Below are 12,088 nucleotides of genomic sequence, written 5' to 3'. Positions count from 1 at the left end.
AAATATTCCAGTTACGTCTTCAACTTTTCCTTGAGGGTATATTAATATTTCTCTAGACCCACATTTCACCCACCAGACTGTGGTGTAGGAAAGCCCAGGGGACCTGGGGAGGAAAGTTGTTTTCCTTGTGTGCCTAGAGAGGAGTGAAAAAAGTTAATATTGGGCTAATGCCCAATTGTGCGTGCCAAGAAATAGGCACGCACAAAAAGTTGCAATCAGACTCGTCAAGAAAGTGCTTCTTCTGAGCAAAGGATTTTCAGCCTAGAATGACAGTGGGCTCACAACACTGTGGGAGACTGTTTTAATGATCACCTGCAAATGAGGTGTGGCAGGAGGGCAGAAAAATGCCCGCTTATCCCTACCACTCCTCATTGCTCTGGTAATATGTAGAAGTTGAAGGAACATCCTCACAAATCTGTTGATTGCTGTGTGGTCCTGATGGCTTTCAAACAACCCTAAAGTCACCAGGCAGCTCCTATGTAAGGCAATAAGGACCATCTTTTATTTATTAAATGTATGATTCTTCTGCCTCACTCCACAAAGGATTGGCAGGGATGGGCTACAAGGTCTGTGCTGTGTTTCTAAACTGTTGGTTTAAAGGCTAGGATTTTTCTGATTTGTTTTCTTCATGTTGGATTAATTAGCTGAGGAGTTGGCTTCTGACTGTTTCCAGGAAAATGTGTAATACAGGGGGCTTTAAGCAAGATAAATGTGTAATACAGGGGGCTTTAAGCAAGAATGTTTCTTTGGCGATTCTGCTTCAATGATCCCAGGGTAATCACTGCCTGGAAGGGGAGCCTCATTATGATGCTTTCTCAGAATTGCTGGGACTGAATAGGTCTCTTCTGCTTGTTTAACAAAGCTGAATAGAGAGCTGGATGGACCTGGCTTTCATTTAGCTCAGGTGGCTCCTATATGTGGCTGTGGGTCAGGGGCCTGGGACCTGTAAGAAAATGCAGCAGCTCACCCAGAGTTAGTCATCCTTGTTTCACTTTATTTTGATTTCTTTCTCTCTCTGGTGTGTGTGTGTGTGTGTCAGTGCGTGTGCACACCTGAGGTGTGTGAGGGGAGGAGGTCAAGCATGGCTTTTTCTCAATTTGGATACAGGAATCTGGATCTTTTGTACACACCAAAGCGGGAGTGAAGAGAAGGACTTACTGGCATGGAAATGTCAACACCAGATGTGGGATGTTAAATAAATACTGTTTATTATACACAGATGTTGAAAGGCAAAATAAAATGGAGGCGTGGTGGAGGCTAGGAGAGCAAACACTAAGAGCTTGGAGGAATTCCCAGGACAGCAAACAAATCACTGCCACCAATAAGTGCAGTTGCATACACAGCTCTCTCTAACAAGGGCCACAGAGTCCCCACAAGTCTCACAGACTTGTTAAGGAAAGCCCAAAGAGCCTGGATTTTAATCTGCTAACTGTTGTTTCTTGCTAGGCCATACCATTAAGGGGAGAGTCTTTAATTTGTGTAAGATGCCTAGATCCTTTTCCTGTGCAGCTCTTCCAAGACTAACCTGACTGCTAGTCTCTTCCCAGAATTCTTAAGTCTGCTCTAAGGCAGGCTTATTGACAGTCTCAGCCATTGGAAACATGAGCTCTTTGTCTGGGACTTGAAGGTAGTAGTGGACTAAGTAAAACATCCACATTTCCAGCTGATTTCTTAGTTTTCAATGAACCAAACCTGGTCTTGTGAAGGCCAGGACTTAAATATCAAAGACAATAAATCATAACTCCCCACTGGAATGGAAAACCAACAGCATTTGTTCATGGTAGAGAAACTTGCCCTAGGGGACACCTGTTGTCTTTATCTGGATTACTTCATAATAGCTTTGTTCATTTCTGAGAGTCTCTTTGCTGAAAGTGACATCCCAAAATGGATTACTTCAAAAGAGGTTTGATTGTTGATAAACTTTATTCAGCAGCGTATCCTACCTCTTCTGTGCATGCACTGACCAAGTTTTACTTTTGGTTTGAGGTATCATAGGATTGCTCCTTATAATCATTAAAAACAGAACTAGAATGAGATGTAAAGGTGACATAATAGGGAAACAGAGGAGACCATGGACCTGCTAGTGAGTCTGACACTTTGCAATATAAATGCAAGGTCTCCACCTAGTCGTTTATAGCTGCACTGAGGCAAATAGCACTGTAAGTTTATAAAAACACATATACTCTTTTGGAATAGCATTTGCAGTACCAACGACAACAATAAAACAAGAAAGGCCATCTGGCCCCTTATTTAGGCAAGCCTCTAAGGGTGGTCAAAAGGACTAGCTATCCACCATGCCCAGTTAAGTACACTGTGGCTATGGAGAACAAAAGGATTTATGGTCCTTTAACTCGTGTATAATTTTCAAGAGGATCCAAGATTCAACTTGTAGGGTGACATATCACCTTGGGAATTAGCTAAGTGGTACCAGAATTGTATTGGAATGCATTTTGGCACTCTTATTAATTTGCTGTTTCCTTCCTGATCTCTATTGCTTTACCCACCCTGCCGGCCTGAACACAGGTGGCTTCTCTAGAAAGACATTTGAACGGTAAGTAGTTCAGAAGCAAGGAGCAGTAAGGGGAGGAGGAGGGGATAGGGCTAACTATAGGCATTGGGTGATGCCTGAAATCCTTTCTGGAACAAGGTATAAATAAAAAGGCAAACAAAGTAGGCTGGCTTGCTCTCCCTCCTACTTAAACCTGATAAGATATCCTTTGGGACTAAATGAAAGTGGGTATGAGAGCAGAGGTGGAGAATCCAAGGGTGGTTATGCCTTATATCTCTGTTTTCTTTCAGACACTTAGCCAGTTTATTTTCTACTTTTCCCCCTCTGCCTCTCTCTCCCCACTGACCCATATCTTTTTCTTTCTGCTCCTATTGCTCCTTTGGCTCCTAATGGTCCACGCCAACCCATTTTCTTGTATCATCCCCTTTACCGGATTTGTGCTTTTTCCTCCCTACATCTGTTGCCAAATAGAAATGAGCATCTTATGACAACAAATTAACAACAGTAATAACAATAATTTCAGCAGCAATCCACATGCCAACAGAAAAACATGGCAAAGCCAGAAAACTATCTTCACAACTTGTAGTTTGTATATTTGTTAATTATCTTTCAAATGGAAATTGTGAGCATGAAGGGACTATGGTTTTATTTATTTTATATCTAAACTTGCCCATTGCATATGAGCCCAGGAGTAACAATAACACTAAGGTGCAGAAATACAAACTACAGTGGCTAGCCAAGCTTCACCAAATGACCCCAGTATCAGAAGCTTTCTGAGTTATCTGTGATTAATGACTTGGGGTCGCATGCTTCTACCTTGTGGCATTACCATCTCCATGGGACAGTGATGATTGCAGCTGGCAAGGAGCTGAAAAGTTGTGGTTTTTTTTTTTAAGTTATAAATAAATGTGAAGTCAGGTATGAGAATTGCTCCTCCTGAAAAGCAGCTTGCTGCCTGTTCTCACTGCAGATGCATTAAGTCAGAAACATAATCCCTGAAAATCCTTTGCTGCCACTTTGGGTGGTTTCTCCTTATGTGGTGGTCTAATTACTTTTCCATCAGTTTCTGCCCAGATAATTGAAAGAAAGATGGAAAGTATTTTTTTCTTAAAGTAAAAACTTTGCTCCTAGGAGGAGTCTTAACTCCTCAAATACAAGCATTATAGAAAAATGGGTAATTCCACACCCTATCATTACTAACCAAAATACAGAAAACAAGTTTTTTTCCCTTACCAAAATAATTAGGCAAATGAAGGAGAGAAAAATCTTGATTCAGCTTTTCATACCACCAGAAAATAAACACACAAGAGACTTAACGATTTTCATTTTCAGAGTAATTTATATGCCTACTAATTAAATTCAATCAAACTCAGAACAGAAGCATCAGATTATGATGTGTATTTACTTACTTTTTTGGGTACCTCCGGCCAGAAGTGCTTGCTCCCCCAAAACAGGACAATTAGAGTTAGGGCCAGGATACCAAACACCAGTCCACAAATCTTAAGTGATTTACATATTTTCTTGGATTTAAAAGCTTCTGCCTAACCAAAGAACAGAGAGAATAAAACAATACATAATAAACCTCAATAAGCAAGCCATAATTCAAAGTCACCTCTGATTCCACTTTCTAATGTTCACTTTGCAATATGATAAATCTGTGAAACCATGCTTCTGCTCAAAAGGGAGAAAATATGAATCAACTTACATTTAGAATGTGACAGTCTTCACAATTCTCTGGAGGATTCTTTGCCATGGTCTCTCAGCACACAGTACTCTTTCCCTGCTTTGAGAGGACTGAGAGACCACTGCTGAGGTGGAGTTGCAAGTGAGTCGGCTAACAGATGCCAGAGGAGAAGCTGAATTTATATGGCTCAAATATGTCATACCAGAGCCTGAGGGAGCCCAGGGGACTCCTGTGCTGCGATTTGTTACATAGATATACCCATATATGTATATAACTTCTGTGCACAGAATTCCATCCAGAATGGCAAAGACAGAAGGTTATAATGAAAACTATTGTCCTGGGGGTTGGGTTGGAAGGGGACCAAGCCTAGGACACATTGAAATGATTTTTCACTATGAACTTAAAATATCAGTGGCAATACATGCTGCACACTCCAGAAATAAGCAAACAAACCAAAGAAGGGAACGAAGTCCTAATTTCGATTCCATTTGATTCAACAAATATTTATTGCAGGGATATTAAATGTCAGGCACTGTGCTTGGTGTTTGAGATTCAGAAATGAAAAGATATTGCCTCCTTCACTAAGTTAAAGCTCTTTAAATGCTGCTATCAATATGTACTTAACTAATTATAATGAAAACAGGATAAAATAAAGACTAATTCTAAGCTCTCTCTCTTCATATTCTGTCTCTGATTTTTCTCCTTTCTTGAGTCCTCTTCTTCAGTCTGCTTTGTAATGTTTACATGCCTTATGGTTCTTTTCTTGATGATCATTCTCACTTTACACAGACTTCTTAGATGATATCATTCATTCCTACAGCTGAAAATATCACCTACATATCAATGATTTCCACATCTGTACCTGTAACCCAGTTCTATCTTTTAATTTCAAGGCCATTTGAACATCTCCACCTGGATATACCTCAGGAATCTCAAGCTCAACATGTTCTATATCAAAGTCTTCTTTCAACACCTTCTCCTAACCTACTTTTCCCCTCATATTCCCTATCTTAGTTGGTGGCTATATTAGTTTGCTAGGGCTGCCATAACACAATACCACAGACTGAGTAGCTTAAATGGCAGAAATTTATATTCTTACTGCTCTGGAGGCTAGAAGTCCAAGATCAAGGTGTTATCAGGGTTGGCTTCTTCTGAGACCTCTCTCCTTGGCTTGTAGATGACCATCTCCATATTCACATGACATTCTCCCTCTATGTATGCCTGTATCCTAATCTCCTTTTAGTATAAGAACATCAGTTACATTAGATAAGGGCCCAGCCATATGACCTCATTTAACCTTAATTACCTCATTAAAAACCCTATCACCAAATACAGTCAAATATGGAAATACTGGGGGCTAGGGTGTCAACATATGAATTTTGAGGGGACATAACTCAGCTTATAACGGTGGAATTGTCACGCACCCAGTCTTTCAAACCAAAATCTGAGGTTTTGTCTCTTTTCACATTCCCTTTATCCAATGAATCACTAGATCCTATCTATTCCAATCAATCACTAGATCCTATCTATTCTAAATTTTTATGTCTCTGAAAGCTGTTCTTTCCTCCCTGTGCTCACTGCTAACACCCCAGTTTAGTTTGTCATCTTTCTGACAAGTCTCACATCCATACCTTTTACCCAGGCTGGCTGTTCTCTTGGAGCTCCACACCCGTATGTCCATCTAACCTGCTAGACATCTCCAATACCCAACAGACACCTCAAATTCCATATGTCCCAAACTGAATTAATTATCTCTCCTTTCAAACATACTCTTTTTTTTTTTTTTTTTTTTTGGTATTACCTCTCTCACTAAATGACACAATAATCAGTCTCTGGAATAGAAACCTCCAAATGATCCTTGATTTCTTCCTGTCTTGTTCATCCCCACGGCTAATCAACTATTAAGTCCAGTTAATTCTGCCTCGGAATTAGCTCTGCAATCCTATTCTCTCCATTGTCAATCACCACTGTTTGAGTTGGGGTTCTCAGTTACTTTTACTATTGCAATAGAATTCTGTTTTCCTTGTCTCTCATACATTGTCTTCAAGATGATCTTTCTAAGACTCAAATCTGGGATAATCTCTTCCTTGCTTAAAATCCTTTAGTATCTATTCATTGTCTGTAAAATCCAAGCCACTTATTGTGACATAGTAGGCATTTAATGATCTGGACTCTGTCCAACTCTCTAGCCTTAATTTTGGACAATTTTTTTCTACAGCGATGGAGCCAACTGGGAGGTCGCAGCTGGGCAGGAAAATGGGGCATGTACATATGACTACCTCCACATCCTAATGTCTCAAGGAAAATAATTTTCTAATTGTTGGAGACACGATTGTGCGTTAAATTGATTACATAAATTATGAAATATGTCACGATTCTATATGTTCTACACTTCTTTGGTCAAGCTTAAAGAGAGAAAAAAGAAAAGCCACAAGAACAGTTTCATGGAGAAGCTTATGTTTATTGGGTCAGATGGTTCCCCTCAGTGATGTTCTTCACTCTATGCCTCTGACGCCTGCCTCACACTGTACACCCTATTAATGAACACGCCCTACTTCTTCACACTGTAGGACATTTGCCCATGCTATATTCATTGCCTGGAGTTTTCTGCCTTCCCTTGTTTACCTGGAAAATTCCCATTTGGCTTTCAAAATGCTGCCTAGATGTTATCACCCCCTGAAAGCCTTTCCTGGTCTCATCTCTTCCACTTTGTTAAGTTAATTACCCTTTCCCTTGCTCTACTTTTGTATCTTGCTCATACTTCAACCGTTATACTTTGTATGCTGTATTATAATTCTTTTTTATGTGTTCCTCTCCTGAATAGACTTTGAGATCTTTTAAAACATGCCTTTCTTGCTAAAAGGATTGAATTAAACCAAGAGTCAAAGCAACATTCCATGGAAATATAGAGGGAAGAGTGATTAATTCTGATTCAGAAGAGCAGGAAAAATGGCACAAAGGACATGGCATTTCAATAGACCGTTCATTGATTAGCACATATTTATTCAGTGTCCCCTATGTGGCAGGCATTGTTATAGAAGCTAGATATATATTCATTAGTAGACAAGCAAACACAGTTCCTCCTTTATAGAGCTCAGAGTCTAGTTGGGTAGACAGACATTAAACTAAAGGGGAAAAATATCCTGTAAATAAAAGTACATAAATGATGATATATGCTAAGAAGGAGAAGTGCAGGTGCTATAAAGCACCTAATTTGGATTGGGTGGGGTGGGTGAGGGAAATCCATGCTGAGGAGTTGTCACTTAAGCTAAGACCTGAATACTGAGTAGAAGTTAGCTGGTAAAGAGTGGGGAAAAGATTATTCCAGGCCAAAGGAACAGCACATGGAAATATCCTGAAGCAAAAAAGGGGTTGAAGTATTTAGAGAATAAAAGGAAAGTCAGTGTAACTGTAATGTAGTGAATGAGGAGGAGAGTTACTTGAGATAAGGCTGAAGAGGTAGGCAGGAGACAGATTCAAAGTTGTTTCTGCTAGGACTGTTTTTGGCTGTATGTAATAGAAACCAAGTTATGGCAGTTTAACCAAATAAAGGGTTTATTTTTCTTACATAATGGGAGTCACAAAGTCAGCAGTCCAGGGCTGGTTCAAGTACAAGGACCCAAGCTTCCATCTTTCTGTTCTGTGATCTTTTGAGCATGGCCCCCATCATCATGCTTCCGAGACGGCTGCTCCACCTCTAGGCAGGATAAAGGGGAGATAGCAAAGGGCAAAAGAACATGTGGCAGTTAAATCTGTCCCTTTCCATTAAGAAAGTAATAGTGTTCCTGGAAGCCCTGTTCTGTAGATTTTTGCTTATCTTATTGGCCAGAACTGGGTTGGATGACTATTTGTACTTACAGTGGGTTCTGGGGAGGTTTTATTTTCAACTGAGCCTGTTACTACTCTTAATAATATCTTGTTTCTTTTTTTTAGTAGAAGGGGGAAACATATTGAATAGGCAGCTTATAATTTCTGCAACAAAGTCATGGTAAGTGTTTGAAGTTTATTTATTTATTTAAAATTAGAAATGGGGTCTTGCTATTTTGCCCAGGCCAGAGTCGGCCTAGACTCAAGTGATCCTCCTAATTCAGCCTATCAAGTTGCTGGCATTATAGGCATGTGCCTCTGTACTCGACTGAAGTTATTCTACGAACAACGGGAATTAATTGAAAAGTTCTGTGTAGAATTCCTTTTATGTTTATCAAAATCTCTCTGGCTGCTGTGAGAAGAATGAATTGTAAGGGGGCAAGAGTTTTAAAAGGTAACCAGTTAGGAGGTAACTGAAGGAGATTATAGTGGCTTGGACTAGGAAGTAGTAGCAGAGATGGAAATTAGTAAACAGATTTGGGACATATTTTAGGTAAAGCATATACTTGGTGATAGATTGAATATATAAATAATGAGAGAAAGGGAAGAACAAAAAATGACATAGATTCTGGTTTGTGCCTTTGGGTGGAGAGTGGCACCATTCACTGGGATTAGGAAGCACTAAGGAGGACCAGTCTGGGGTAAGTGATGAGCATAGTTTTGGGAATGTTGAATTTGAATGGTCTATGAAGTATCCGACAGGAGTTGTCTAGTTGGCAGCTGGGCAAACGTGTCTGGAGCTTGGAAAACAGGTACTTGAATGGAAATATAGATATGGGAGCCATTTGCCTTTGGATGGTATTCAAACCTATGGGAGTCTATAATATGGTCTAGGAAAAGAGTTCAGGACAAAAGGAGAAAAGAGCTCAAGACTGAGCCCCAGGGAATCGTCACATTATTTATTTTGGGACATACTCTCAGAATGGCTTTCATTTTATAAAAAAGATACACATTCATTATAAAATAATTGAGAAACATAAAATACAAAAGAGAAAAAAATCCCTCCAAATCTGCACCAACCAAGAATAGCCATTATTGTGCCTCAATTTTCTTATCTGAAAAACAGGAGGATACAAACAGTACCTATACATAAGGTTGTTGTGATAACTTAATGAGGTAATCCATTTAAAGTGCATATTTTTCCAGGCATGGAGTCTTATGCCTGTAATTCCAACACTTTGGAAGGCTGAGGTGGGAGGATTGCTTGAACCTAGGAGTTCGAGGCCAGCCTGCATAACATAGGGGGACCTCTGTCTCTACAAAAAATGTTAAAATTAGCTGGGCATGGTGGCATGTGCCTGTGGTCCCAGCTACTTGGGAGGCTGAGTTGGGACAATCACTTGAGCCCAGGAGGTTGAAGCTTCAGTGGGCCATGATCACGCCAGTGGACTCTAACCTGGGTGACAAAGTGAGACTCTGTCTCAAATAAATAAATAAAATACAAATACATAAATAAATAAATAAAGTGCTTACTTTGATAGTGAACACCTAATAACCAGTAGTTGTTTTAAGATTAATGAGCATTATTCTGGAAATCACTTCTATTATACAGGATTAACAAATGGATAGGCAAATTTTAACCCATTATTTATGTTTTAAGAATCACCAAATTGAACAAAGAAAACTAAATCAAAGTGTAAGTCAAGGAATTGGTAAACTTCTTTCCCCTCAAGGAATAGTAGTTTCTGAAAGACTATTTTAAAGTTAAGATCAAAGATTTAAAAAATATAAAGAGGTTGAAATCTTCATATTTTTATCTATGCGTCTAAATTTTTGATAGTGTTGACTGATTTTCTATGTAGTTGTTTATGGGCATGTGCTCTGGAGATAGCCTGCCTGAGTTCAAGTCAGTTCTGCCACTTACTAGCTATGTGAAGGTGGGAAAATTATTTAATCTCCATGTGCTTCGATTTGCTCTCTGGAAGGGAATTAAAATGTACATACTTTTAAAAAAAGTACCTCCTGCATTGGATTGTTGTGAGGAATGAATGAGTTAACACTTGTAAAATACTTGGCACACTGCCTGGCACATAGTAAACTGTATTAATAAATATGAGGAAATGTACCCCCTGCACTTCCCCTCTCATCTCCTGATTTCTATTAGCTATATTATTATTTGTTCCTTCTCGTAGTTTATAACATTTACATTCTGTTCTCCACTTAAAATTCTCTAAGTTGTTTGCTATTGTGCCTAAATTAATTCAATACTTACCGCTAGTCCTTCTATCAAAGCTTCTTTATTCCTGAACTCTTTTTTGGTACATATTTTGATTGTCTAGATTTTATCATCTACTAGTATTTTTAAAAAGAAGCACTCACATGTGTTGTATTTCTTGACATTTTGCATGCTTGAACATACCTGTCTGTTGAAGGGCAAAATGACAGGATGTAAAATTGTTGGGTCACACTTTTGTTCCCTCAGGACTTGGTTGATATTGCTTCATTGTCTTTTGGCATCACGGGCTACACTGGTCCTTTAACCTTGCCTTTCCCATTCATCCTTTGGCTGGCTGTATTGTATTGTAGAAATTCTAGAATTAGAAGTCAGGTGACAGAGAAAGAGGAACTGGCCAGCTGGCCAGGGAAATGGAGTTCATTTGACAAAGAAGGCAGTGGTGAACTGTTGTCAAAGGCTTCTGCATGGTCAAAATCCTGTGAAAAGTAGGATTTGGGTGGAGGAAAACATGAAAGAGCATTCTGGGCTGCAAGAATAACATGAGCAAAGTCATACAGGTGTATAAGTATGTATTTGGGGTAGGAGAGTGAGTAGTCTGGTGTGAGTGGCATATTGATCTCATGAGAGAGATGAAGATATGACAGCCTGTGTAACTCAGGTGACTTTCTTTTTCTCCAGATTGCCTTGTTTCTTCCTTCTGCCTCTCCATCTAGCTTTTCATTTGGGTCTAATAAAATCTCTGAATTATCTTTCTTTTCTCCCTTCTTTACTGTCTTCCATATTTCTCCACTTTTTCCCCTTTGGAATAAAAGGAATCGGATTTTCAGTAATATTCTGTCTATAAATCAATTAACAAATTCAATACATATTGAATATTGACTGGGAATACTGCAGTGCATAAGACAGTGTAGTGGGGAAGACATGTAAACCAACAATCACAACCTAGTGTGTGGTAAGTGCTATCTTACGGCAATACAGAGTGCTAGAGGACACAGAAGAGGGCACCTAACTCAGTTGCAAGGTTATAGGGAGAAGAAGGGTACTCAGGGAAGGCTTCTGAAAGAAAGTGATAAAGAAACCAAGACTTACAAGATGAGTAGCCAGGTGAAGGTGTCAGAGAGACAGTGTTCCAGTTAGAAAGAAAATCATTAACAAAACCTTGAAATGTGAAAGAGAATGAAATGTTTGAGCAACTGAAATAATTTTAGTTTGGTAGCATTGTTTAAATTTTTTCCATTACTAAAGAAGAATACCTTCACTGATAAATAATCTGTCAAACGTAGAAAGTAAAAAAAATCAGCATTGTTCCCCACCCCTCCAAGTTTCCGCTATTAACCACTATTAACAGTTTAATGAGTATTATTTCATATCTTTTACTATTCTTATGAAAATACACACACACACACACATATATATATTTGATTGTCTAGATTTTATCATCTACTAGTATTTTTTTAAAACAGCACTCACCTGTGTTTTATTTCTTGACCTTCTGCATGCTTGAACATATCTGTCTGTTGAAGGGCAAAATGACAGGATGTAAAATTGGGAAACAGAAATTCTAGGCCTAGGGGACAAAGAAAAGAGGGAGCCAAAGAGATTTCCTCTGACGTTTCCCCAGATAGTCCTTTGGGAGAATGCTGCAGATTTGGAGGGATACCCTCAAACCAGGGACAAGGAAAAGCAAAAGATAATAATGTATCGCTGTTTCATCTGGCCCAAAGACCCCATTCATAAGCCTTCCGTCTTTCGGCCTAAGTTTGGCTCAGATGAGGATTGAATGTGCCAAGCTTTAATTCTCTATGTAAATGATAAAACCCTATAATCACAAGAAGAGATAGGTTACACTCTC

The 12,088-nt window shown here is 39.2% G+C and overlaps 1 protein-coding gene across 1 annotated transcript in view; it reads right to left on the bottom strand.

The window, feature by feature from the left end:
* Window positions 1–4,262, bottom strand: part of TNMD (tenomodulin) — a 15,357-nt gene extending 11,095 nt beyond the window's left edge. The window contains exons 1-2 of the mRNA XM_017896601.1: window positions 4,215–4,262; window positions 3,919–4,050 (exon numbers count right to left, since the gene is read on the bottom strand). Of these exons, the coding sequence (XP_017752090.1) occupies window positions 3,919–4,050; window positions 4,215–4,262 (180 nt within the window). The remainder of the gene's footprint in view (window positions 1–3,918; window positions 4,051–4,214) is intronic.
* Window positions 4,263–12,088: the final 7,826 nt, after the last annotated feature.

Source organism: Rhinopithecus bieti, unplaced genomic scaffold (genome assembly GCF_001698545.2).
Source record: "Rhinopithecus bieti isolate Rb0 unplaced genomic scaffold, ASM169854v2 scaffold_28923, whole genome shotgun sequence".
Taxonomy (NCBI): Eukaryota; Metazoa; Chordata; class Mammalia; order Primates; family Cercopithecidae; genus Rhinopithecus; species Rhinopithecus bieti.
Note: the sequence above shows the minus strand (reverse complement) of the source record. Positions and strands in the feature narration are given on the sequence as shown.